The 27,918-nt window shown below is 37.1% G+C and overlaps 1 protein-coding gene across 4 annotated transcripts in view; it reads left to right on the plus strand.

The window, feature by feature from the left end:
• HOOK3 (hook microtubule tethering protein 3) overlaps nucleotides 1-27,918 on the plus strand; it is a 90,994-nt gene that overhangs the window by 21,730 nt on the left and 41,346 nt on the right. For all 4 annotated transcript variants that reach the window (XM_061366090.1, XM_061366088.1, XM_061366089.1 and 1 more), the window contains exons 3-7: nucleotides 6,819-6,891; nucleotides 14,389-14,439; nucleotides 17,563-17,695; nucleotides 19,102-19,169; nucleotides 26,891-26,953. In XM_061366090.1, the coding sequence (XP_061222074.1) occupies nucleotides 6,819-6,891; nucleotides 14,389-14,439; nucleotides 17,563-17,695; nucleotides 19,102-19,169; nucleotides 26,891-26,953 (388 nt within the window). The remainder of the gene's footprint in view (nucleotides 1-6,818; nucleotides 6,892-14,388; nucleotides 14,440-17,562; nucleotides 17,696-19,101; nucleotides 19,170-26,890; nucleotides 26,954-27,918) is intronic.

Genomic DNA, 27,918 nt, shown 5'->3' on the forward strand with positions numbered 1-27,918 from the left:
TTAACTGAGAAGGACAAGTTGTGATTTCTGTAATGCATGTTCTTTGAAATTTGCATGTCTTTCAGTATAGTTGCCTCCTGTTTAGGGTTCTTCATCAATGAGTGTCCTTTGAGACTGGTAGTACTAAAAGGTTAATTACATTCTGATGTAACGGTAACTTTTGGGTGCATCAGGACTTTCTCTATACTAAATTAATGTTTAAAAACAGCTGAAAGAGCAAGTTAATATATCCAGTGAGAGTTAAAAAAAAAACAAACAACACCACCCCCCCCCCCCAAACAGAAAAAAGGAACAAAAAAAAGAAAAGGGTTCTTTATGAAGGAAGAAAATGCAGTCAGTGAAGAACTCAAAGGTGTAGAGTATTGATGGAAGTTGAATGTTGTTGGGGTGGTGCAATGAACTGGATATATTTCCACAGGGGAGTAAGGTTCCTTGAAAAAAAAAAAAAAAGTTTAGAGGTCTGAACTTTCTATTCTTTTTTTTTTTTTTTCTTTTTAATCTCCACCTTCATAGAAAGAGTCCATTGGTACTTATGAGATGTAGCAACAGTGGAAACAAGATGAAATTAAGATGCTAATTTATCAAGAGGAACAGTTTCAAAGAGATTCCTAGTTCAGGAAATTAGTTGCTTTAGATACACAGAAAATTTGCGCCACACAGAACTGTAGGATTTGCTGTCAGTAAAAGAAAAAAGGGAATGATATTGCTTATTCATCAGGTGATTAAAAAAAACCCAGCTTTGCGTTTTGTCAGGTGTTCAGAAGGAGCCAGTAGCTCCTTCCATTATTCTCAATTGTTTGTAACATTGTTCTCAACACTTTTTTGCACTCAAGGTAGCAACCAGCTCATTTGTAACTACAGAAGGTTCATCAAAAGTAACAACTAATGTAGCAGAATTTTATGTAATAAAACTGCTAGAAGAGGCTTTGAGGAAAAAAAAAAGACTACAAAGGGAAATACTAACACCTTCAGAAGCTTTACATTGGTGTAGTGTGTGATATAAAATGCCAGAAATGTAACCAAGCTGTAATCATTTTGCTTATATGTTCAGTTGTTAATAAACAAGTGTTGGTAAATCCCTGAAGGACGCTTTCTTTTTACCATAAAACCTGTATCTTCAAATAAGGTAAAGCCCTATTGAATGGGATTCTCCAGCACCAACTATGTTGTCTTAGAGGAAGAAATGTAGCCTATGCAGTAACTTATATAATTTTTTTTTGTATCCTCTGTGAGATTGACAGTTCCTTCGTGTTCAGATTTTGAGGTTACTAGTCCCTCTGACTAGAATTGGTGTGAAATACATTAAGATAAGATGCCTGTACGCAATCAGTGTTGATTATTTTAGAGTGTTATCCTCCTGGGGTAAAGATCTGAAGCAAAAGAAAATGTTTGAACTGTCTATGAGTAGACTGCCTAAAATCATACAGCTTATGCTGTGTAGAGCAGATAGCAGTAGAGCAGATAGTTTTTTTCGGGGGGTGGGGGTGTGGTTGTTGTTTGTTTTGGTTTTTTTTTTTTTTTTTGTACCCTTCACTGAAGTCACTCATGTTTTCACTGCCCATTGGTATTCTTAGAACAGCATAATTCCATGGTTTATGCTACAATTTGAAATTTTTCTTTCATCCTACTCTGGAGACTGTTTTATTACTTTCTTCATCTGTCATACTAGCCTTGGTAAATGTAAGAGATGGTATACATCTTCATCTGTCATTAGTGCATTGTGCCCCACTTAATGAATTATTCGTTTGTTACATTATACATTGCACCAGGTTGTGTATGTTTTGACACATGCAGAACACAAAAGCTGTGCTTTTGTATAGCACCGGGGGAGGAAAATTTTTGTAAACAGACGTTTCTTAGAGCAGCTTACTGTAGCACTGTTAAAATGAGTAATAATCATGAGTTATACTACATGCTCTGTGGGTTGCTTTTCTTCAGGAGAATATTTTTGTCTCTTGGCATCTATGATGTGGAGAGATGATTGCTTAAATAAAGGAAAATTTACATACAAAATAAGATGGATATTGTATAAGTGAGCACTGCTGAAAACAACATCACATGAAGTGATAACAGCCTTAACAACAGCATAAGTATCTTCTGCTCTGAAAAAAAGTCCCAGTTATCTGCAGTGCTTTCAGATGGTAGGCAGCAATCAGGTGATATACAATGCAATACCTTTATAATTCTGCAAGAGATTGTCTGAGTTTGGGTTTAGGCTCAGGAACTTACTGAATTAAAAATGCTTGGTTCAGACAAATTATCTTGTGGTAATAATGATGCTCCAGTCAGTTATCTGCTGCCCTTGTTTAGCACAGTACCTCTTGAAAATAAACTGTTAGGTTTTATAGTCATAGCTACTCAGTTCACCACCACAGATTTTCGTATTAGGTAATACTATTTGAAACTGTGTTAATGACAGCATCTTTCTTAATGACATGGACAAAGGGAGTTGAAGAACCCTGAATGTGACTGAATCCTAATTCCCAAAGATTCAGCAGAGTAAAACTTATTTGCAGCAGGGGCTGTGAATGACCTGATGTCTGGAAGCCCCTTTTAAAAAGTATTTATATAAATTCTGGTGGAAAAATCTGTCATTTCACATTAGATTGCCATTATTTTGATAGAGAGAAAGAACTGCTGTTGGTATTATTTTGGAGCCATGATCAGGCTTTGGAGGACAGAAATGAAATTACAACAACACACTAGGAATGACCAACAAGGTGGTTGGTGACACACCAACAAGGTGGTTGGTGACAGCCAGCATGGCTTCACTAAGGGGAAATCCTGCCTGACCAATTTGGTGGCCTTCTATGATGGGCCTATGGAACTGATGGACAGGGGTAGAGCAGCTGACATCATCTACCTGGACTTGTGCAAAGCGTTTGACACTGTCCCACATGACATCCTCATCTCTAAATTGGAGAGACATCAATTTGATGAATGGACCACTCGGTGGATAAAGAACTGGCTGGATGTCCGCACACAAAGAGTTGTGGTCAATGGCTCAATGTCCAGCTGAAGACCAGTAATGAGTGGTGTCCCTCAGGGATCGGTGTTGGGACCGGTCTTGTTCAACATCTTTGTTGGTGACATGGACAGTGGGATTGAGTGCGCCCTCAGCAAGTTTGCTGATGACGCCAAGCTGTGTGGTTCAGTTGATACGCTGGAGGGAAGGAATGCCATCCAGAGGGACCTTGACATGCTTGTGAGGTGGGCTGATGCCAACCTCATGAAGTTTAACCATGACAAGTGCAAGGTTCTACACCTGAGTCGGAGCAGTCCCAGGCACAGCTACAGGTTGGGCAGAGAAGAGATTCAGAGCAGCCCTGCGGAGAAGGACTTGGGGATGTTGGTCGATGAGAAAATGAACATGAACCAGCTGCAGTGTGTGCTCACAGCCCAGAAAGCCAACCGTATCATGGGCTGCATCAAAAGGAGCATGACCAGCAGGTCGAAGGAGGTGATCCTGCCCCTTTACTCAACTCTTGTGGGACATCACCTGTAATATTGTGTGCAGTTCTGGTGTCCTCAACATAAAAAGGACATGGATCTGTTGGAACAAGTCCAGAGGAGGGCCACGAGGATGATCAGGGGACTGGAGCACCTCCCTTATGAAGACAGGCTGAGAAAGTTGGGGCTGTTCAGTCTGGAGAAGAGAAGGCTGCGTGGAGACCTCATAGCAGCCTTCCAGTATCTGAAGGGGGCCTGTAAGGGTGCTGGGGAGGGACTCTTCATTAGGAACTGTAGTGAGAAGTCAAGGGGTAATTGGTTAAAACTTAAACGGGGGAGTTTAGATTGGATATGAGGAGGAAATTCTTTACTGTGAGGGTGGTGAGGCACTGGAATGGGTTCCCCAAGGAGGTTGTGAATGCTCCATCCCTGGCAGTGTTCAAGGCCAGGTTGGACAGAGCCTTGGATGACATGGTTTAGTGTGAGGTGTCCCTGCCTGTGGCAGGGGGTTGGAACTAGATGTTCTTAAGGTCCTTTCCAACCCTAACTATTCCATGATTCTGAGGTGATTTATGGCTGAGAAACGGATGATCATTCTAGATTTGCTTGATGTAATACCCAACCTGTTGCTTTTCTATTTGTTGTATTCCCGCTACAGTGGGTTATTTTTTAAAGTTTTTTATTTTGCAGTATGCCACTAATTACAGTGTAATCTGCATGGAGGTGCTGTCAAGAGAATTGGAAATACAATTCTGACCACTGTTACGTGTTGATGATTGAGTGGATTGCTTTTCAGCTATGGGACCCTGTGATACTTCCATGACATTTGTGTACTTAAACAGAAAAAAAAACTAAATGAGATCTGTGGAAGAGGACTACCAAACTGAGTTTCGTTTTAGTTCTCTGAGACCTTCCTGATACGTGTCTGATGACTCATGTAAAGGTTTAGGTAGCCCGAGACTTAAATGAAGACATTGAAGGCCAGTTGCTGGTCAGTGTGCTGCTTCTACTGCAGTCATAGCTGAGGAAAGCTGCTTACTAGCTATTGAAATACAGGCTTCCAGAGTGGAATGAGTGGGAGCTGACCTTGGAAACTTGTTGGTTTTCCTTAGTTAGTGCCCTTAGTGTTAAAAATTGGGCATGATATTAGCCATCCAGCCATTCCAAATATAATTCTGCTTCTGGTCAGCTGTTGTTTATGCTTACCTGTGTTGCTGTTAGAGACATGATTTGCAATGAAAATGCTAAGTCAAGATTTAGTATAGTCATGGCACTACAGCCTTGAAGCAGCTGAAGATGTTAGTGACCAACTACCATCCTTAAAAAGGTAAGATACAGTCCTTAAGATAGTCCCATGGGTCGTTTTTGCTAACTAAGCACAAGTGATTAGGGATACTTGCTTCCTTACTCAACTGCATAAATACTTTGTAGTTGTGAATTTGTTGTATGCAAGGCTCTTGCTTGGCTGTTGGCAATTCTCAGAAGACCCATTTGAAAGATACTGCTGTGCTTTTTGAGCTCCATACCTCATATGGAATCAAGTGGAGCTATATGGGGCTTGAACTCTTGTTTTTTTCATTACTATCCAGATGATTTTGTTGTGATTAAGTGGAAGTTTGGCAAATCAAGTCTTTTTGTAAGGAGTGCCATTTGTTTCCCATAAATGTGAGCCTTCATCTCTAGTAGATCTTACATATATTTGAATCAAATTTCATTCTTAGGTTTACCTTATTTTTAGAGCAGAGAGGGCATTTGAAAGCTATTGGAAACATCTATTTCAAAACTAGATAAAACTCTGGATAAGAGATGCTTTTTCTGTTTCCCAGTTTAAGATTCTGTCATCTGTGCTAGAAGTGTACTGTTTTTGAATAGGAGTAATTTGGAGTCATCAACTTAACCAGTAATTAAAGCTGTTCTTCCAGCTATATGTTTGCGGATGCTGTGTCAGAGGAAAGGAAATACTCTGTAATCTTCACCAGAGTCTGTAACAGAATGTGTAAAAATAACTATTGGAATGTGTCAGTAGAGAAATGTTGCTGTTTGTGATCTCTCTCTATTGCTGCATATTGTATCATGGGCTGCTTGCAGACCATGATGTATTGTGAAGAAGACACTGGGGAAGATGGAGTCTGTGCTCTATACAAATACTGATAAAATTGCGGGTTTAGAGCATACATGATATAGATGTCATTTCAATCTCCAGATACGTTCATAGTTTTCGTGAGCTTTTGCCAAAAAATCTCATAGCATCGTGCCCTTAGGTGTTCTGCTAAATCCAGAACCTTTCTATCTGTAGAGGATACAGCAGAGAACATAATAGTACTTCATTTTAAGCGATTTATGCTTGCAAAAAAAAAAAAAAAAGAAAGTTTTGAGTTTGGTGTGGTTTTTTGGTTTTTGGGGGTTTGTGGGTTTTGGTGTTTTTTTTTCCATTCCCCCTGATTATGTTAACTTTAAATGTACGTAAGATAAGCCTTTCCTTATATTATGTTAACCTACTCTTTTAAAACCAGTTATTTATAGTGCATTCTCTCTCCTTAATTCCAATCATAGCATTTGCAAATTTCTGTATGATAATAAGGAAAATTTAATGTAAGTGAACAGTAGAAAATGTTAGTCTTTTGGAACTTGGAGGCAAAAGAGTCTTAGGAGTTGCCTTGAAGAAGCAACTTACGGAAGATGCTTGTGAGAAAAAAGAAGAGAGGGAAGACATTCATGGAAATAAAAGTACACTGTACAAGAAGTAGGTGTTATTCACTCCCTCATCAGAAGTGCAGAAGATAGAAAAAAATTTGTCTACAGTTATCATGTAAAGAGATTTGAAAAAACTAACAGTGTTTAGTAGATGAAATAATAGTAAAGTGTGTTCTCAGTAGTAAATACTTAGGAGATACTTGTTAATTCTCCTTACTGTATAAAACCAACATACGTATTGTTCAGTCTCAAGCTTTGTGTTTAGTAGTAGTTATATAAGCAGTGTATAGTAGTAGGGTTCCATACTGTGTAGAAAAGAAATGTTTGTAATGCTTTGAAGTAACTCAATCAAATATCCTTCCAGCACCAGCTGCTAAATTAGAGGAAGAGGAATTTAGGGGAAAAAGTGGCAAAATGCATTCCAAGTACAGCAACTTCCTCTAAAGTATTAGCTACTCAAGGCACACTAATGAAGCTGTGCTGTCAGCAGGGTGCAAGGCCTTAAAAAAGTGAGTAGTAGCAGCATTCTGAATTACTATATACAGGCCATGTATAGGATGTAGAGGTAGTCATCTAAATAACCTCAGCCTAAGACAGGAGCTTAATCACCATAGTATCGTCACAGTTTCTGTAACCTGTTTTTAATGTATATTCTTTTTCTGTGTGTGTTTCAGAGATCCAGCTTACTTTGACGAAAACTGGCTGAACAGGATCAAAACAGAAGTAGGAGATAACTGGAGGCTAAAGGTATTTGACTTTGCTTGTCTGTGAGTCTGTATTTCAGTTATTAATAAGATGTTGAAACCTAAATATTAGTGTATGACCTTGATTAGTGTATGACCTTGTATAGATTATGACCTTGCTTTATAATACAGCATTTTGAATTTTAGACCATTTCAATTACTTATGTTTTTTATGTTGTTAGTCCTGTACAGTTTAGTGAAAAAGATAATTTGAGTTTGTAAATTGGTTTCAGTATTTAAAAGAAAATGTTGAAATATGTTTTATGCATTCATTACTTCTCTTTGTTTGTCAAATGTTGAGTGAAAGGGTTTTTTAAATGCAAAAGAAAGTAGCATTGAAAACAGCTTTGAGAAGCAGTTGCATCAAAATGGTAGAATAATAAGCAATTTATTTAAATAAAAACAGTAAAGTGTTTTTCCTTTTACATGCTCAGTAGTTGTGCAGAACCGTCATTTAAAAGAGGAAGTTGTATTTTTTTCTGTGTTGTTTGTGCTCAGCATGTTTTTTAACCACAGTCTATTTGCTGGGTCATTTGTATCACTTGGTATTCTAGTACTTTCTCTGCAAACCTTAAGTTTTTTTAAATAGAATTTACAGTGCTGTGGCTGAAGAACATAGTTTCGCATGCAGACTTAAGTGCAGTTTCTGACAAGTTTTGTTCAGAGAACGATATATGTAAATTTATAAATTGTCATTTCCTGCCTGACTCCTTGGGGAAACAAAATAGTGATGGTTTGTCTGTCAATTCATGTTTCCTGTAAAACTATTTTGTTCTGGCTACCAAAACCTCTTCTGAACGTCTTGGGGAACAGCTAGAACTGTGAAATGCTCTAGTAATTATAGGCTCATCAACATCACTGGCTGAATAGAAAGAACACACAAGTAAGTGCCACCTGAGACAAGGATGGACCATGCTCCTGCTAAGTATATTTTGACTTGGCCAGCAGATCTTGTCAGTGTGGTTTCTGCTGCATGGCCGGTTGGGTGTGTGTCTGGACTGCTTTAGAATGTTTTATCTTCCAGGGCTGCCAGCAAAAATGTGTATACATTGCTGAGGCTAGATTGACTGGCTAGTGAATAAAAGATGTGATCCCTAAAAAAAATAAATTATCTTTAGTTCTGCTGCTTGAGGCAGTTAACTTCAATAAAATTTTCAAAGCAACATACGGAATTGCAAGTGAACAGCTGCATACAAGGTTTTATTTTTCTGTAAAATATTTCTGTTGTTTTTCTCTAAGGAATATTTAATTCTTGGCTGGTGAATTTGGAGAACAACAAATTGAGAACTGTTTGGTTTAATAGCACTTCAGTGCTGATTGAAAGCAGAGCAGTAGCTTCTGTATCTTTCATATGGAGCTTGAGGAATAATTTTTATTTTTTTTTACGTCTCCCACCAGTTTGGCAAATACTAAGGCTTAGCAGGTGTAAATAAAAAAAATAATTAAAAAAGCTAAAAAGCTGAGCAATCTGGTAACTTCCTTTTGTGATTGAGATTGGAAAAATATCAGGTCAATTTTCAGTTTCTTGCTGATGTCACTTTTTTTTTTTTTCCTCTCTCATAAATATATGTAAATGAGAACATAAGACTTCATGTTTTAAATTTTTGTATAATTTTTTTATATACCACTTCCCTTTTTGTGAAGACTGATATTTTAACTCTTACTGTGTAACCAGAAAAGTAATCTTATACTATCCAACTGTTCTTCATATATGAGTTAACACTACTAGTAATCTAGTTGTTCAAATCTCTTGTGAGCCTATCCATTTATAGGAATGCTTTCAATTGGTGCATTTCTATTGTTTTGGTACTAGATATAAAATGTAGAAAACATGCTCTCCATAATTATGATCTAGATTTCCCTTCATATTCCAAGAAGTACCATATGAAATTATTATTGGGTTGTCTTACTACCTCACAAGTTATGCTAATGAGCTGAATTATATTCTTGTTGCTAAACATGGTTGCTCTTTGCCTCTGATATCATATGTTGTAGTATTCACCACTTACGCAAGCTCCTGGTATTAGGAACCACATAAAGGAGCTAGTCTAGTTGGGGAAGTTAAGAAAAAAACAAACTAAAATGTAATGTGCAGGTAGTTCCATTTTGTGGAACAGTGGTTAGGAGGGCCTGATAGGGGTTAGTTTAGGCCTGATACAGCATTCCTAACTACTGCTGAAAGAGACTCAGAAAATTGTGCAGTTGTTAACTTTGAATTGGATGCTGTCCTGTTTATTCCTCTTTATTGGAATAAACAATTTTTTTTCTTCAGCAGTTCTCTTGCTGATAACTGCAGGAATGCAGTCTTAGGAAAGTATTTTTCATGTTGCTGTACAAGTTTAAAGAAGTACGTAAGTTTACAGGGATGTTTGTTCTTGGTTTCAGGGCAGGTTGTCTTGACTTGAGAGATTGGGCAATGCACAAGATAGAAAAGGGGAAATATTAGAACTCAGAGGACTTGCAAAGCATGAAGCATTGAGCAAGCATTTTGTGTTGCAGCGGGGCAGATCTTTGTTGTGCTTACTGAAGAAACATGTTTTTACTTCTTAGTGTTAAAATTTCTGGGGCATAGCATACATCCATTTACAGAGAAGTTTGTTTTCCCTTGGGCAAGAAAACTACTTTCAGTGCTGTCTTAACTGCAATTTTATGTTGAGGGGCTGGGGTTAAAAAAGGGGAGGCAAAGACATATCCATTTCATTATATAGAAATGCACATTTTAATAGTTAGAGTTCAAACTATGTGTACACTAGTATTTCATGCTGAAGAAGAGGACATTTTGAAGACAAAATGGCCTTTATTGAAAATGGGAAATGGCATACAAAATAATTCTGTTGCCAGATTTTGTAGGAAATAAATTTCCAGGTCAGGAAACAAGATTAGTACATGAATACTAGTAATAGAACAGAAATTTGAACAGTTAAGGATTTTGATATACACATGTCAATTCTGGCAGTTACAGAATAAGTTATTGACTGTGTAAGTGATGAGATAAAAATGGATTTCCCCCCCCCTTCCATTCAGTATAGTCATACGTATCTTGGGAAGGGAAGGAAATATGCTGTGAGCTTAATTTCTGGCTTTTTTTTTGTTTGTTTGTTTAACCTGAACTTCCTTTGGCTTTCAGAGTACAGTATCGGTTTTAAGTACAGTTTTATTGATGTTTAATGGTAGGAAACTGTTCCATTTTCTTCCATTACTGAGCAGCACATTCAAACAACAGGAGGCACTAGACTTTCTGCAACTAGTACAGTTTGAATGCTTTGTGTTTGATACAATATTGTAAAATAGAATAACCACTGAAATTAGAACATGGACTGCTTTGTGCTGTAATCTGAGTAAGCAAACATTATTTTTGAGGATTGATTTTGACTCCCTACAGTAGTACAGATATGTTTGCTCTGAATTCCTTCATGGTAGAAGCTGGGATTTATCATTTAAAATCATTTAGGGGTTTATTTTTGCAGAATACAGGTTGGAAGGGGCTAACCCCCCAAAGCTAGTGGTATAACCTTTCTCTAGGGTCCATTTATAATTGGTGAAGAGACACATTCTCACAGAATGCAGTTTAGTGCAGAAACCTAATGTGTATGTGTATGGTGGGAACAATGTGGGCATACTGTCTCTCCCTTTCCGGCCCATCCTTTTAAGTGCAGTTTTAAGTGCACCTGGAAAGAATATGTACCTTAATGAAATACCTGAAGCTGATTAATAATTCTCTCACCACTTGCAAGTTTGCCCCGCCAACACTTCCAGAAGTTATAAGGTTCTTAATTATAATTTGTGTGAAGCAAAATAGGTCTATGTATAATTACCCAGGGAAGAGAACTGCTGAACAGCATGTCAGAACATTTGGGGTCCTGTTCAGACATACCAGGACCTGAAATGTACAAGGATAAGTCAATTTATACAGACTCTTCAGCACAGACAGGATTTCAGTCATACATGTGATATAAGGATAAATGCAAAATTGGGGACTGGCTGTCATAATGTGAGAGAGAAAACAAGGGATTAGATAGCCCATGCTCCCTTTTTGACAGCAGTCAGAAGCTTAAGGGCATCTCTACTCCCCACTTCATCAGGCTTTCCTTCTGTTGCTCAAGTATATCCATAAAAAGTGAAATCTAGATGGACTACCCTTACAGACCCTCAGTTTGCAAGCAGGAAGTAAATTGTACTGAAATAAAAATAGAGATTTCATATGACGGGGGGGGGGAGAGGGGGAGGAAATAGGAGAAAACATCAAAGTCATATGGTGTTCACAGATCATGTGTTGCCTTCAGTAACCCAGGGCAAGTTAGTGCTGTGTGATAAGGGTCAGTCTGACACTGGACAGTGTGTGCTAGCTGTGTAGTACTACACTACAGACAAGACGGTTGTAAACTGAGAGGGTAATTAGCATTTAACAGAAGGAACATCCACACAGCTCTGTATGGATATTAATGACATCTAGGTATTCAAAGAATGAATGATAACATACAGGTTCCCTTTGTGCATGCACTAGTTGAAAGCAAATGTCCTCCCCTTGGTAATATGAGAGTGGGGAAATAAACCATGAAATGACACATGGAAAAGAGATTGAAAATGAATATTCATCTATTAATCTACTCTAGAAATATTTAGTAATACATCTGTTGTGAGTTGCAACAGCTTTTAAAGTGGAATAAAGCATAGTTGCCACTATTTCTGCCCCCCTTGCTCCCTCCATGAGTTTTCTGTCTCATCTGAGAAAGGTATGGGTGCAGAGAACAGATGTGGAAGGGATTTGGAAGAGAGTGTATTAGTTTTTTAAGGGAAAGAAGGAAATTGGGATGCTGACGCAAATGAATAAGCATCCTGTATGATCATGGCCTGATCTCCAAAGGATGATACAGTGATTTATAGTCATGATTAACACTGGAAATTCTATCTGTTGTGTTCTGTTGTTGTGGCTTTGAGTTACCATCTGGGCTTAAACCATGGCAATGATTTAGTGCTCTTTCTTAACTAGTTATAGTTAGATTTTGAACAGCAATCATCTGCTGTGATTTAGAATTCTGTTGTAATTTGTTGTTTTCAATGCTTTCTTGTGCTGTTCTTAATTTTCATTACAAGTCTTCCTTGTAAGAACTTGTGCTATAACCTGGCAAATGTTGGAGTTACTGTGTTGACTCTCAAAATACAAAACATTTGTAGTAGTTTCCCCATGATGATTATCTGCCAGTGGCAGTAGAACCAAGTGTACGTAGATGAGCTGCAGATGAGCTAAAGAAAAAAGTCAAGAACCGTCTGAGTAATACTGAAGATCGTTAAGCTTAAACCAGTCTATAAAGGAGCTTCTCTAGCCTTACAATTATCTGTTTGTGTGCTGGATACAAAGATGGTAAAGTTAACTCTTGAAAGCAAGTTATCTTTGTACTGCTGTTTGGAATAAACCAGCAGTACTAAGTGGAATAAAATAGGACCTTAGGTGGGATTTGGGGGGCCCCCCCCCCCCCCCCCGTTTGTTTGCTGCTTTCTTTTTCCAAGGATGCTGTCCTGTATGTTAGTTTTGATGACAGATTTTGATCAATACTGATTTTGTTCCAGCATCTCAAATCTAACTAAGCTTTATAAAAGTTTTATGGAGGAATATGACTCTTTGTATTTAAGGGATTTTAATCCAAGCAATGCTTACAAGAAAAGGGAAAAAGAAATATTTTGTAGGTGGGTAACTTTATTTCTCATTGTTTGGGTTTATGTTCAAATTCAAGGTTTCTCATTGGCAAACTAGACTTAAATTCTGCAACCTGGCCTTTGTGTTTCTGTGGCACTTTCCGCAGCAGACTCAGGTAAATTGTAAACCGGAAAATTTTAATGAATCAAGTTTGAAAATTACATTCCAATCAGTTCAGTATTCGTCGTGGTGATTTGACATCAAAAAAAAATTACCTACATTTCTTTAAATTCTTAAATCTCTTGCAGACTTTGTTTATGATTGTGCATAGTCTTGGAGAGTGGTGATGGTGATTGCTTTTGGGTGGATAGCTAGAAGGTAGTTGTAGTTCTCACAGAAACATGACACATAATGTGTAGTATTACAGAAATAGCAGGGTTTTGGTAGTAGAAGGTGTAAACCTCAAAGTAAACTAATTACTATGTTGTTATGGGAGGGACAGTATATATTATACGGGTGCTATTATGCAGCATTTCCATCAGTCATTCTTTGCAGAACCTGTTTACAGGCTTCATAGAATGATGTTTTACACTGGTAAGGACTTGTAATTTCGTAGTAAATAAGAACCCTCAAGAGCCCAGCTATTAACTTTAACAATACTAAGTCTATCATATAAACCATGTCCCAAAGTGCCATGTCAACATGTCTTTTGCAGCCTGTTCCAGTGCTTGATAACCCTTTCAGTGCAGAAATTTTTCCCAGTATCCAATCTAAACCTTCCCTGGCAGAGCTTGAGGCAATTACCTCGTGTCCTATTGCATGCTGCTTGGGAAAAAAGACCAACTCCACCTTGCTACAATCTCCTTTCATGTATCTGTAGAGTGCAGATAAGATCTCTCCTTAGCCTACATTTCTCCAAACTAAACAACTCCAGTTCCCTCAGCTACTCCTCTGTCTCAGGAGACAATAGTGCAATTGCTACCATTATCCACGTTCCTTGCTTAAATACTTGGACTTAAATTGGTGGGAATCTGTAGCTCAGCAAAAAAATACTATTTTTTTTCCCCTAAATATCACTTATGGAATCTATTGGGCATTTTTATAATTTTAAAGGCACTCTTTATCTCAGAGACATGATGTAAATAGATTTTCTCCAGAAAGGGAACTATATTCAGCACTAGAGAAGTGCGGCAAGCAGGAGGCACTTCATGGATGGTATTGATTATGCAAGTGAACAGAAGCTGTCTTTGTACAGCAGTGAAGGCATCACTGAGAAATGTGAATTTTGCCCTGACACTCTAAGACAGACATTCAGTTGTAAAGAACTGGGGGTGAGGGTGGCATGACACATGGACAGGCACAAACAAAACTGGAAGAACTAAGATGAATAATTAATGAGAAGGTTAATAAATTAAGCTTACACAGGCTGGGAATAAAGGACGATTCTGAGCAATAACTGATACTGGTTTGGGAGAAGAGGTTCATCTCTGCAAAAAAAAGTAGATCACTGGGATACTTCAAGAGAAGAAAGGAGGAAAAGAGTGGTTTAACTTCCAGATACAAAAATAATTCTAAAATAAACAAGTACTCCAGAAAATTAATATTTAGAGCCTATCCAAGGCAATGTGATGTTTTTAACAAATTTAAATGGGTTCTGCCAATTGTAATTGTGTGTGGAGTCTGATCATAAGGGAATATTGCATAACTTTGATCATTCTAATTAAACTGCTCAAACAGAAAGTCTCATTGTGCAAATATATGTATGATTCTTTTATATGATTCTTCTGTGATTGCCTACTTTTTGATCATTTATCTGTAACTTATTCTTTGCATTTATTGTATTTCCTACTTCTTCCTGTCAAATAGGTAAGCAACCTGAAGAAAATTTTAAAAGGAATACTGGATTACAACCATGAGGTAAGAACCATTTTAAGTAATCTACATCTACATTTCTTTTTGGTTGTGCATTTTAACTAACCCGTTTAATGTAGTTTATATTCTGCTGATTAAATTACGACCTTTTCTTGCAAAGTATTTGGCATACAGAGTGCTTCATTGCCTGTTCTCAGGTGTTAGACTTCTCTAAGACTTCTCACCTACTGTATTGAATAGTCATCAAATTCTGTCATACAAATCGTAGAGGTCTTTGCTGACTATGTCCCAGTGATGGAATTGTGTTTGATTTTTGTCACTTTCTCCCCCACTCCAGCTAAAGACTGCTGCTGGTTGGTTTGGGGTTTTTTTTTGTTTGCTTGTTTGTTTTTTGGGTTTTGGTGGTTTTTTTTGTTTGTTTGTTTTGTTTTTGTTTGTTTTTTTGTTTTTTTTTACCTTGGGAAACGAAAGAGTATTTTTAGCCTCTCCACACATTAAAGTTTTTTATTAAATGTTTTAATCCTGAGATGTCAATGTCTGCCCTTGGCATTCCCTCTTAGGCTGTTGAGCAAACTCAGAATTAAACCACTCCAGAGGAGATACGATACAATATTTTTTTCAGTGGTGAATCTTCAGCTGAAATATGTTTTTAATTTCAGTGATGTTTTGTGGCAAATTGATCTGTACAGGCTGCAGCATAAAATCCATAATGTGTATGTTCTGGACATTGCCTGTTTTAAAATACTAGCTTCTCATAAATAGTTTGGAGAGGAAGATGTTTGTTAACAAATTTAAGTCTTCAAAAAGGAACAGATTTTTAGAAAGAAGAAGTTAAACTGATAAGCTGAAATAAATTTTGAAAATAGATGGAAAAGCAAGATGCTTATAACTGACATTCTAGAAAGAAACAAGGTTTTTTTCTCAGAAAATTTATATTTGTATGGCAAAGCAATGCCAGCTTCTTTTTGGCTGTTTAGTATATATGATTAAGTTTCTGGTGTAAAAACTTTGCTACCAAATGAATTTGAGCTGTTTTAAGCTAATGAAGTTCTGCAAAGATAATGCAGTTTTGTAAGTTTGACTGGATATTGGTTTGTGGGGTTTTTTGTTTTTTTTTTTTTCTGTTGAGGCAATGCTTATGATGGTAATGGGGATAACCTGGATCTTGCTATGAATCCTGGTTGTGTTTTCCTCAACCCCATTCACTCTCCTAGAAGTCATCTTCTACAAAAATATAGATATGAATGTATGTAGATTTTACCTGATGTAGCTACAAGCCTTTGAAAAGACTATATGCTAATTTTGTTAATTTTCAGAAATTTCTACTGCATTCAGGAGAGCAGTTTTTCAATAGCTGTCCTACGTTGCTGTCTTTGTCAATTATAGTATGGTAGAACAAGAAGATAAAGTTATCTATTTATAGCTTGCACGCTTTGTTATGCCCCAATAATCTTGCTGCAGAACTCTGAGCTCTGGAATTAAAACTAACTTTTTTTTTTTTTGGTCTCTCATATTTTTATTTTTTTTTTAAGGGAGATAATGCTCTCTTTCATCTCAGGATATTTATTGGAGAGTCTATAATTTTCATATTTTTTTTTAATAAAATTATATCTTTCATTTACTTCAAAATCCTCTATTTCAAAATCCTTCACATCCTTGGCTTCTTCGTAGTGTCTCCTGAGATGCCTCTTCCCTTCAGCTTTCTTTAACAGCGAGTACATTATCAGTAACTATGAAATATTACTGATTTAAATCTGGCATTGATTTTGAAAGAAATTCAGCAACTACAGAATATAAAAACATAACCAGGTTTGTATAATCCAAGAATATTGTGGCTTACTGTATTGTTGCAGTATATATACAAAGGTAGTATTTTCCATTGTGCTTGATAATACAAAGATAGTATTTTCCGTTGTGTTTGATGCATTCATACTCTCATTAGAATGACCTAAAGGAAGTCTTTTCCAACAAGAATGAATCTGAGTCCTTTAAAGTATACAAAGATTTTTAGTAGTGTTAGTGCTCAGCTGGAAAGCTGTTAAAAATAATGCCACAATAGAAAAAACAGTAAATAAGAACAAACTCAGCTACAACAATTCCATAAAGCCCCAACCCTGGAAAACTTTTGAATGGCTTGATTTCCATGTATTCTTCATACACATCTATTAAGTGTTTTTCACAAATACCTTTACCTAATTCACTGTTTTTCTTGAATATTAACTTGAAAAAGGGTTTCCAGCAAACAAATGACTTCATTGCCTCCACAGTCTTTGTTTTTTTACTGCACCCTGCTTAAGAAGTGACAGTTCCTTTTTATCTGCAATTAATCTGTCAGAACTATGTTTAATTCCGTATTTCATATTCATATTTTCAGCCCCCTGAAAGCTCTTTATGAACAATTTAGCAGAATTGTTTAATTCCTTCTACTGACAATCATTAATGTAAATCCTTCTTAATTATAAATAAGATTACATTAATTGTAACTCACATGGGGTGGTTTTTTTTTTGTTTTGTTTTGTGCGGTTTTTTGTTTGGGGTTGCTTCCCCCCCCCCCGCATGTGGGCTGTTTAATTATGTATTGTACTACAGTGTCAAGTTCTCTTCCATGGAACTAGCTTTTATAACTCTGAGACTGCTAAATATCCTTCAATTTTCTAAAAGTGAGAGGCCGTGTAATCAAGTTTTAATGTCTTATTTTTGTCATTCGTCAGTGCAAGTGCAATATTTCAATCTTTCTTTTTACTGGTAAGAAATGTGAGACTTGTGTATAATAAATATTATGTGCATCATCATGTGTTTTTAGGAGATAGATTTCTTTTTAATGGAATGCTCTAAAAGAAAATCTGATTATCCATGTGCTGTTGATCACCATGGAAGCCTGCCTTCGTTACCTTTCTTATCTGAAGAAAAGAATCTTGCTAAGTTTGAAACTAATAGATGCTTATTAGTTGAAACAGTCAGATTTATGTTCTCCCAAATATTAATTCTGTCAAGCAGCCTGTTTTAACATTTAGATGTTAGGTATTAGGCAGTTTTAAAGGTGGGTTGAAAACTGTGTTAAAGTATGAGTGAATTGCTCTTGTTGCTTCTGAATCATCATTGTATTTTGAATCGTGTGGATGTATATGTGTAGTGATAAGGTCATATATGTACTGGGTTTTTACACAGATTCTAGGGCAGCAGATTAATGACTTCATCCTTCCTGATGTTAACCTGATTGGAGAGCATGCTGATGCTGCGGAGCTTGGGAGAATGCTTCAGCTTATTTTGGGATGTGCTGTGAATTGTGAACAGAAGCAAGGTATTAAATTTTGAAAACATGTTTTCTCCCAACTAGTGGATGAAAATCCAGCTTGTTGTGTGACTATGTAGGGGTTGCTGTCAGAGAAAAATACATTTTTTTCAGTGATGACATTATTTTGCCCTACATTTAATAACTGTTGTCTTCTTGTAAGCTTCACTTCTTTTGGAGTATCAAACTGCGGAATTGGTTTTGCTTGCAATGTACGTATTTTCAGTTTTTGTTTGCTGAGCCATGAGTATGACTGGGGATTGATCTGAAGGTGTGATCTGGGTTACTGTAGTTTCTGAGACTTATGCATGAGTTTGGCAAATAAGAAAGAGTAAAGTTGTCAACCATGCCCTCTGGGCAGCAGCTGAAGACAAAGCATGCTACCTTAAGGGAATCCAAAATATCACTCAAGGCATCTGTTAAGTGATTGAGTCCCTCTTCAGGAGTCACTAAAAAGAGACTTCTACCTATCTTGACTCCCATGGCACTGTCTTTCTGACCCACACAGGTAAAATGAGGACCCATTTATTTTTCCTGTGGATGCCACAAAGAATGTGATGAACAGTGGAGATGCTTGTGGAAGTGTCCCAGATCTCATGCTTGAAACTTTCCTTGGGTGCACTGTGTCTTATAGTTACCCAGTTGCCCTAAATTACTCTCAATTCAAGCCAGGTTAAGATAACAAAGCAACTACAGCCATTTGTTCTTAACAGTTAAAACAGGAAGCGTAAGAACATGTTTATTAAATACATATGTAGATAAATAAAACTGTGTTTACTGTATTTACATCAAAGTCACATCAAATATCTGTCTCTAATTTAACTCATTTTGTTTTCCTTTCTGTCAAAATGACAGCCAGAGTTTCAGACCTTTTGTCTGCTCTTACATAGTCCATTTTAGCTTTTATAGCTAGTTTCCACTTTTCAGTTTTCTCAGGAATGAAAAAGGAGAAGGGACCTATTTGTGATACAGCACAGAAATAAGAACAGCAACCAAGAATGTATATGAAAATACCTTGAATTGAGGATGCTGTAGGAAGGCAGGACATTATTGTTAAACTTACAGAAAAGGACAGCCTGTGCATGGGTTGAGCACTTGTATAGCCTGAACAGTTTGAGAACAAGGTCAGAAAACAAGTAGTTATTTCAGAAGTGTGAGATGCCAGAAGGAAAAAAAATGGATGACAATCATGCCCTTCTTTTCATTGATTCAGAGTTCCACTGAGCCTGGATTTATGCCTGAATACACTTTTGACAAATTCTTAACTAAGTTTGTTGGAGTGGGATTTGACTAATGATCAAGCATTTCAGTGTCACCTGTGACACATGGTTTTGTAAGAAGAATGCAGCTTCTGACCTCATGATCTGTGTAACTTGAGTTTCAGCAGTAACATTTCAGAATGCTCTTATTTTCAGAGTACATCCAGACCATAATGATGATGGAAGAATCGGTTCAACACGTTGTCATGACAGCCATTCAGGAGGTATGCTGGGATGCCTAGAGAATATTAAAGTTAAGCCTTTCAAAAGTGTGCTTTTTTTATACTTAGGAAAAACTGAGTTGAAAGTAAAGAAAATAAGGGGCATAGATTTTGCCATTTTACATTTAAAAAAACTCTTAGTTTTGCTTAGAAAAACTTGCTTTATGTCTAGGAACTCTGGTTGAATTGTCCCACTTTTCTTTAAATCTAGAAGATTGAAACTTCTAGATATTTTTGTTACCGGATTTCCTTTCCTTTACTTTTCCCACCCTGTGACTCCTGAAGTGCACTAGACTACGTTTATGTGAGTAACTAAATACTCCAGAATTCTTCAAAATTTGTACCTTGAAATTGCAAAACTCCATGAGCTGTTAATTTCATTTACTTTTTTTTTTTAATAAGTGAAGAGAGAAATAGATAATATTCTTTTGTCAGCTGTACTTTTAAAAGCAGGCTAATGAAGTTATTTGTGCTAATATTTTTCTTGAAGTTAGTAAGTATACTGCAGTGTATTTTGTAAAAGTGCTGTTCAGTAGTAAATTAAAACCACAGTGAAAATTAAACCACAGTATTAGTGACCACTGTAGCCGTGAAGACCCCATTTGACTTCTTAGGAGCTCAAAGTGCCTGTAAGTAGAGTGACTATCAGTTTTTATAGGTGAAGGTTTGCTGCAGGCAGGTAGCTTAAGGAAAGGAGGAGACCCATGGCAATCCGTTTCTTCTGGAACTGAACATGACAAACTAAATTCTACATTGAGCACTAGAGCGTTTTCACTCTATATTCAGGCATAAAGGTGTCCATGAGCCTACATGGACCTCATACCCTGTTATCACTTTGACCAGTGCTGTATCCTTGCAGTTGTACATCGTCTGGTCTGTGTGAATGGCTGTCTGTCACACTGGAGAGAGAGGACTTTAGAAATGAGCATTGGAAGAATCCTTATGCAGAGATATTTCCAGTCAGTGCTGGAAGCACCAGTTTGCCTGGGTTTTGGGATATTTTACTTTAGCATTCTTCCTAACTGTTACAATGCTGTGGTGGATTTTCATCATGTAGTCTTTTATTAAACCCAGATTTCAGCATTACTTTTTTCTGTACTGTCTTAAAATACAAAACCTCTTATCCTTCCTCTTTCTGTAAAAATCTCCTGGTTTATTTTTCTGGTAAAAATCTCCTTCATGTGATAAAATACCCAGATCTGAAGCAGCCCGGAATTTTCAGCATTTGATGGGTAAGCATTGAACTTGCTTAGTGTTTGTGCCCTTTCTCAGAGGTGGGGAGAAGTGGGGAGAAATCAAGATGGGGTATGTTCATCTGAAACAGATTTTTGGAATTTTTTGAAACTCAGTGAATCAAAAAGCTTTTACTATTTAGGTACTGATGTAGTTCTGAATGATTTTAATGCTACCTTCCAAGCTGCTTAGAAATCCAATGCACTCCAGACCAAATGAGGAGCATCTTGTGTGTTTAATGAAGAGGTCAGAAAGTGTCTGAAACTTGTAGGGTGATGGATCTTCAGTGATCTTGAAAGTCTGCAGAGGTCCCAGTTAACTGGAGGCTGGAAGAGGCCCCAGTTTTCAAGAAGGAAAAGAAGGAAGACCCTAGTAATTATAGGCCTGTCTCACTCCAGTGCCTGGCAAAATTATGGAGGAGGTTATTCTGGGAGTTACTGAAAAACATGAGGGAGACAACCAGTCTTTAGTCCTAGCCAACAGGGGTTCATGAGGGAAAAGTTCTGCTTAGCTAACTTACCCTATTTTGACAGGGTCAGCCATCAGATGTGGGTTGTTTTTGTTTTTTTTTTATTTTAGCAAAGCTTTTGATACTATCTGTCACAGTATCCTTTTGGACAGAATGTCCAGCATACGTTTACGTGAGTCCATAATGCATTGGGGGAGCAATTTACTGGTGAGCTGGGCTCAAAGAGCTATAGTAAATGGTGTTTACATGAGGCTGGTGGCCAGCAGCAGTGTGGCTTCCCAGGGGTGATTTAGGGGTCACTGCTTTTTAATGTTTTTATAAACAATCTGGACACAGGTATCAAATTTACAATCAAATTAAGGCAGTTTGCTGATGATACTAACGTAGAAGCAGCTGTGTGCTCCCTTAAGGGCAGAGTTACCTTACACAGTGATCTAGATAGCCACAGAAGTTGAGCAATCACCACTGTATGATATTTAACAGGAACAAGTGCTGGATTCTCCACTTGGGATGAGGTAATCTTTGTATATACAGAGGATGAGAAGCTGGAGAGCAGCCCAGCAGAAAGAGATCCAGGGGGTTGGGTTAATGGCAAGTTAAAGTCAACACTGCCCTGGCAGCCAAACAGGCCAACTGGGTCCTGGGGTGCATCAAGCACAGCATAGCTAGCTGATTGAGGGAAGTGACTGTCCTACACTTCACTGGTGCATCCCCAGCTTGAGTACTGGGTGCAGGTTTGGGCACCGCAATGTGAGAAGGACATCAAACTATTAGTGTGTCCAGGGGAGAAGTGACCAAGATAGTGAAAGGTTTCAGAGGCTTATGAGGAGCAGAGGTCACTTGTTTTTGTTCAGCTTGGGTAAGAGAAGGCTAAGGGTGATCTCATGGCAGTCTTCAACTTCCTCAAAGGGGGGCAGTAGAGTCGGGAGGTGCTGATCTGTCTGTGATGGTTGCAACAGGACACAAGGAAATGGAATGAAGCTGCATCAGGGAAAGATCAGATTGAACATTAGATTGAAAGGCTTCTCAGTGGGAGGGTGGTTGGTCACTGAAACAGGCTCCCCAGAGAAGTGAACCATGGCAACAAGCTTGTTGGAGTTCAAGGAGCATATGTATGACGCTTTTAGTCATATGCCTTAGTTTAAGTTAGTCCTGCAAGAAGCAGGAAGTTTTACACTGGTCCTTATGGGTCCCTTCCAACTTGAGATATTATGTTATTCTAGTAAGAGTTCAGATCAGAGCTGTACCTGCGGTATGTGATTTTGAGGGGTGAAACTTCACTGCATTTAAGGAGGTTTTTCTATTTCTTGGACTCAGAGCAGCTCAGAGTTCAAGTAACTCGGACCAAGCAGTATGTAGGAGACACCAAATACAGTGCCCAAGAGAGTAGCTGTGCGTATTTGAAAAGTGGATATGTCACCTAATCCAAACATTTCATAGCAGTTGTTATGCCGGTACTCTTTCTTCAAAATTAGGTATGTAAAAAGACCCCTCTAAGCTTTACTGAGGTATTACATAATTCATTTTTATGTTTCAACAAAGCACATATAAATGCTTCTATATACTTCTCTTGTTTTCATGAATCATCTTACTCACGAAAGTATTTCATGATGTACAGTAGAACAAGCCTCTGCCCCGTTTTCTCTAGGTTGTTGTGGGTTTTTTTTCATGAAGAAGCTGGATTTTTAAATGGAAGGAGAAGCATTTTATGTTTTAAATTTTATTTGGCTATTTTGGTTTCTGTCGTAACTTGTGACTTCAGCATTTCCTTTCTCCACTGATTTTAATCTTTAAAATATTAGCAGTAAAACATACCGTATGCTCCATAAAAGTTTTATAAATTGAAAAATGCTTTTGTGTTATTTTTCTAGTACAGTCAAATTGATCTGGTGTGTTGCCAACACCTAGATTCTTAGATTCTTCTAATCTGCAGGTATGAATTTCTAAGTGCAAGCTGTGCACAAGATAGAGGAAGACCAAGAATGATACAGCTATCAAAAATATTGCAACAAAAGTTTACATAATTATAGATTACGTATTGTGTTGTATGTTCTGTAGAATATTCCAGTATTCTGTTTATGTCACTATCCTCTATTATTACTTGAAATGGATATATTACTATGTATAACAAATTTTTAATTTCATAATTTATAATTTTGTTTTTAAAAGCCAAAGCTTTCTGCTTTTATGGAAATTATTTTAGCTATTAGCTATTTCCTTTCTTTGACACCCTTGGCAAATTCTGCTGTCATTTTTTCCAAGTCTTTTCTTTGAGTTGCCAAGTTCATTATTGATGAAAGTGGTAGCTGGGGAAATTGCCTTTGTTGAAGGTCAAAACTTGCCTGGAGCGCATAGCAAAAGGTACTTCCTGTCTGGATTAATACCATGTTACTTCCACAAAGTAGAAATTTTATGATTTTTTTTTTTCCCCTCACTGCGTATTGTCATGACTGTTTAAATGTTCATCTTCTCTGAAGTGGAAGTGTTTTTTTGAATAACCGGGAAATGATAGAATAATATTTCCATGGATCTGTTAGTAGTAGTGAAGGAAGAAGAATGTCCAGCTGCATGAAAGGGTATACACTGTGTCATACATAGCCCTGTCTCTTAAAAAGCAAACAAATCAAAAGATGTTTTAAAAAACAAAAACAACCTTCTGAACACAGAAGCTGGATTTTGACGTTGTTTCATGGGCAGTTTCGTGAGCTTGAACAGTATTAGCAACTGTAGAAGTATTTCAAATAAAGCAAATGTTTTGAATTTCTAACATCAACCAAGTGGTGCATCTGCATTTGCAAAATCATGCAAATCATATGTGGAGAAAAAATAGGCATTCATAATTCAGGTTATTCATGCATGCAGATTTTGGGATGGTTTTACCCCTTCTCTAATCTTTATGTATCCATGACAACACAACTTGTTCACATTTCATAAGCAAAGCAGTTAAAAGTGAAGGTTTTAATAATATAAAATTAGCAGATCTACAAGTATTTTGTAAGACATCATACCAAAGCTATGGGCATGAAAATGTATAGTTGTAAAGGTTAACAGGCAGTAACAACTGATTCTCAGAATTACACAAAAAATTATAAAAACTGTCATGTTGTTCAGGTTATTGTACTATTTAAAATCCAGACTGACCTCTTTACCAAGAAAAACCTCTTTTGATTTTAAATGACATTTTATTATTTCAACAAATAATTGTGCTGTTTTAAGTCTTAATTTAAATATGCAAATCATAAAAAGATAAGGAAGTAAATGCGAGTCACTTGCTTTCACTGTGGGGAGCGCTTAAAAAGACTCGTCGTTCTCCTGTAGAGGCCTAATGCAATTGCTTGATTTTGCAGGCACTTTATTGATTTCTCTTTTTATAATCAATTCATTTGTAAAATCTTTTCACATCATCATCCATTAAAGGTACGTGTGAAGACAGGTAATAATATTTGTCTGAATGTGAGCTTGTAAATGAAGGAGAGAAAGCAGAACACAGGCATTTGCTTACCCATACCATTTTCCTCTCCAGAATGTGGGGAGATGTGTAGGGAAAAGATGGAGACAGTCCTTCACCCTGATATTCTCCCTTTTCACCCCACTTCTTTGCTTCAGGTTATTGTTAAATTATCAGAAGTTGTATTCCTGTATTACTTCTGAGTAATCTGGCACTCATCTTGTTCCTTTTCCTTGTCTGATCATCCTACTGGATACAGCACAATCCCACGGATTTCTTCTTTAGTATTTCCACCATCTCACAGGCCGTGAGATTGCAAGATGCTTCTTGTTGCATTGAGTCAGTCTGTGGCTTTTTCTCTCAGTGCCTCATGCATACTTCCCATGACATTCCTCATGCACCTGATTCAGTTAAATTCACAAGTTCTGTGTAACATTCACACTACACCCAGACCATGTATCTCCCCCACCTAATTCTTCTCCCAGCTAATGACCTCTTTTCTGGACATTTCTGTCAAGGGTTCTCAAGGATTGGAATTTTTGAGGGGGATGACAAAACCTGCTGAAGAATAAAGGGATTATATTATTTGCCTCATCCTGCTTTCTTTATGGTAATCCTCAGAAAGCGGCAACACCACAGTGGCCTCTAGTGGGTTTTCAGCCTCTTGTATGCCTCCTGCAGTACCTTTTGGCAGGTCTGTTAAGCTCAGTTTCTGAAGAGGGAGTTGTGTTATGGCCACAAAGGCTTGGTGGCTGTCAACGGTATATTGTTGAACACCCCTGCCGCCTGGGACCTGCCGTCTCTAAAGTCTGGCTTAGTGGATGCAACTTACATAGTGTCTGAAGTGCTTTTGTGAATGGTATTGTGGGATATATAGTAGGGACAAGTGTTCAGTATTAGGTTGGTAGGGATATCCTCTTTAGTCACCTGGAAAAGCATTTGAACAGTAATATTAAAATGGTGTATGTACAGACATTACAGAGCAGAGAGGGATTGGACATTCTTGGTTTGGATGGCAAATTGATAAATCAGCTTAGAAAACATGGCCCTAAATTAAATACAAGTTTGTAACCACTGTGTATGGTAATGAGAAAAGATGTGTTTTCAGGGAGCATTTCTGAGGTTAGTTTTCTTATTACTGTTACAGAGAATCAGGGCTTCACGGAATGCTTCATTTCAGTGTAGTTTGGTATTGTAAAGATGTAGACAAAGTGGGAGGACTTCAGTTAGCAACAAACATCAGGATCTGAGAAGTACTCCTGACGACATCCAGGTGAATTTAAGAAAGTTGCATACAGCTAAATCCCAGCTAAGGAGATAGAGAAAGGGAGAGAAACATTAGTGGATAAATATTTGAGTGATGTAAATGTCAAACAGGTTTTCTCTTCTACACAGTGGTATAAACAGAAAGGATGGAGAAGAAATGAAAGCTCTCTGCTGCATGTCTGAGGAACTTTGCCAGTAAAAAGTAATGCAAAAGCACTGATTCCTGGAAGAAATAAAGGAAGCCCTGTCTGACCAAAGTAACCAGACTGGAGTGGAGGTCTTAGGAAAGAATTTTTATCCTGATTTTAGTTAGAATAGGGCCTTCTTGATTGTAACTGTCATGAGTCGCGTCACTGGAGAGCTCATAGAGCATTTTGTCTTTGGATAGGATGACAGAAACCATCAGAGTGGTTTTGTAATGCTGCCTTTTTAGTTAGTTACAACATATTTCTTATTTGGAAGACTGCTTTTTGTGTCTTACAACTTTAAATAATAATGCTACTATATTTTCTGGAAGTGGCTGGGAGGAGGTCTTTGATCTACAACTTGTTACATTTAACTTCTAACTACCTCTGTAGCCTTTTGGTGGGTTACTGAACTAAAACTTGCTTATCAGCCTTTTCTCTTTGAGCAAGTGTTATCAGTCAATATCTGAGGCTTTTGTTTGTTTTTTAAAAGTCGTGGCTGAAAGTAATGTTTGCTAGACTAAAATTACTGCCAGCTATTCCTGCAATCAAATAGGTTAGTGTAAAAGGAATAGTAATATTTACTTCAGGAATACACGCTAAGGACTTTCTTTTTAAATTTGCAAATTGCAGACAACTCCAGAGCAGGAATTTTAATCATCTTTGTTTTACACAATTAGCTGAGATAAGTAGGTCGCCAATTTCAGCTGCATAAGTAAAGAAGCTGATGTGGACTTACAGGTAATCAAAAAATGAAAACTGCTGGCAGAGAACAATTAAAGGCAGGTCTTGCGTGGTGTGTTGATACTACCATCATTCAAATGCCACTTCCGTAAAATGTTTAGCAGAGTGTATTATAGGTTTCATTATAAATAAACAATGTGTGTTGTCTGAAGAAAAAGAGATGATGAAAGATTTCTTTTATAGTGCTTTAAATATTATAAGTTCTTAAGATTTCTTTGTGTAATCGTTGCTGAATGTCATATTAAAATGAAGTCATAAACTTCTGAATGAAGTCATATTGAAGCTCCCAAAAGTTAAAATCAGCTTCTTTCATTGTAGCTTGACTTTTAAGGTAAAAATAAATCCTTGCTTTTTCTAATCCCGTGTAATCTAATTGCAGTTGATGAGTAAAGAGTCTCCAGTCTCTGTTGGAAATGATGCTTACGTTGACCTTGATCGGCAGGTATCTAAGACTAGATGTTTTATTTTCCTTCAGTCATAGCACATCAGTGGCTAGCGGCTTTGCTTTATTAATAAGTCTTTTTTCTTTAATTGTGGGAAATTCAAACAAGAATTAGAAAACTAAATTTCAGTATTTCAAGTCCTCTTGCTTTATAAATTGTGTTTAACCATTTATAAATTGTGCTTAACCATTTTGTGTATAAGGAGAGAAAAGCTCAATTTGGAAAACAAGTTTAGCTGTATGACATAATATTGCAAAACTGCAGACCAGTCCCTATCTTTGGGTATTGAGAAAAAAAGGGAATAAAAAAAAAAAGAAAAAAATTAGTATTTGAATATAGCTTTTTTTTCTAATTCCTACTTCTAAAGTTTGTTAAAAGAAACAAAACAAAACAAATAGCCCAACCCAAAACCAAACAAAAACCCCCAAACACACAAAATACCCCACCCAAAACAACAACAACAACAAAAAAACCCACCAACACATAGATGTGGCTCAAAAATCCTTAAAGCACTCCTGGGAACTCCTGCAATATGTGAGAGAAGTTTTTGGAGAGAATCTTTGTCTGTGTGATATATCTAAAGAATATGCAAAATAAACTGTTTTCTTTACTAGCTTAACCCATGGTAACACTGTCCTACTTTCTCAATTTTTTTTCTAATTGTGAAGTAGTACTGTACAGTGGTGTTCTATGTGTTCCTCCATCATGTGTTTTCTGCAGAAGTATGTAAATTCTGACAGATGGAATTAATTTTTCTGTGTCAACACACCTTTGAGAAATAAACTTGAAAAAATAAGATGCCATTATTCTGGTTGAGAAAGGCCATCTAAAATTCAACATAGATAATGGTATAGCTCTATATACAGAATATGTATGCACATGTTTTATCAGTTGAATTTTCTTTTAGCTATTTTGTTTTTATTAACTGCATTCATATGCAGACTTGCAAGACATGTGTCTTTAA

This window comes from Neopsephotus bourkii, unplaced genomic scaffold (assembly GCF_033783945.1).
Source record: "Neopsephotus bourkii isolate Nb327-2 ecotype Australia unplaced genomic scaffold, CSIRO-AGI_Nbou_v1 NB_1298, whole genome shotgun sequence".
NCBI lineage: Eukaryota > Metazoa > Chordata > Aves > Psittaciformes > Psittacidae > Neopsephotus > Neopsephotus bourkii.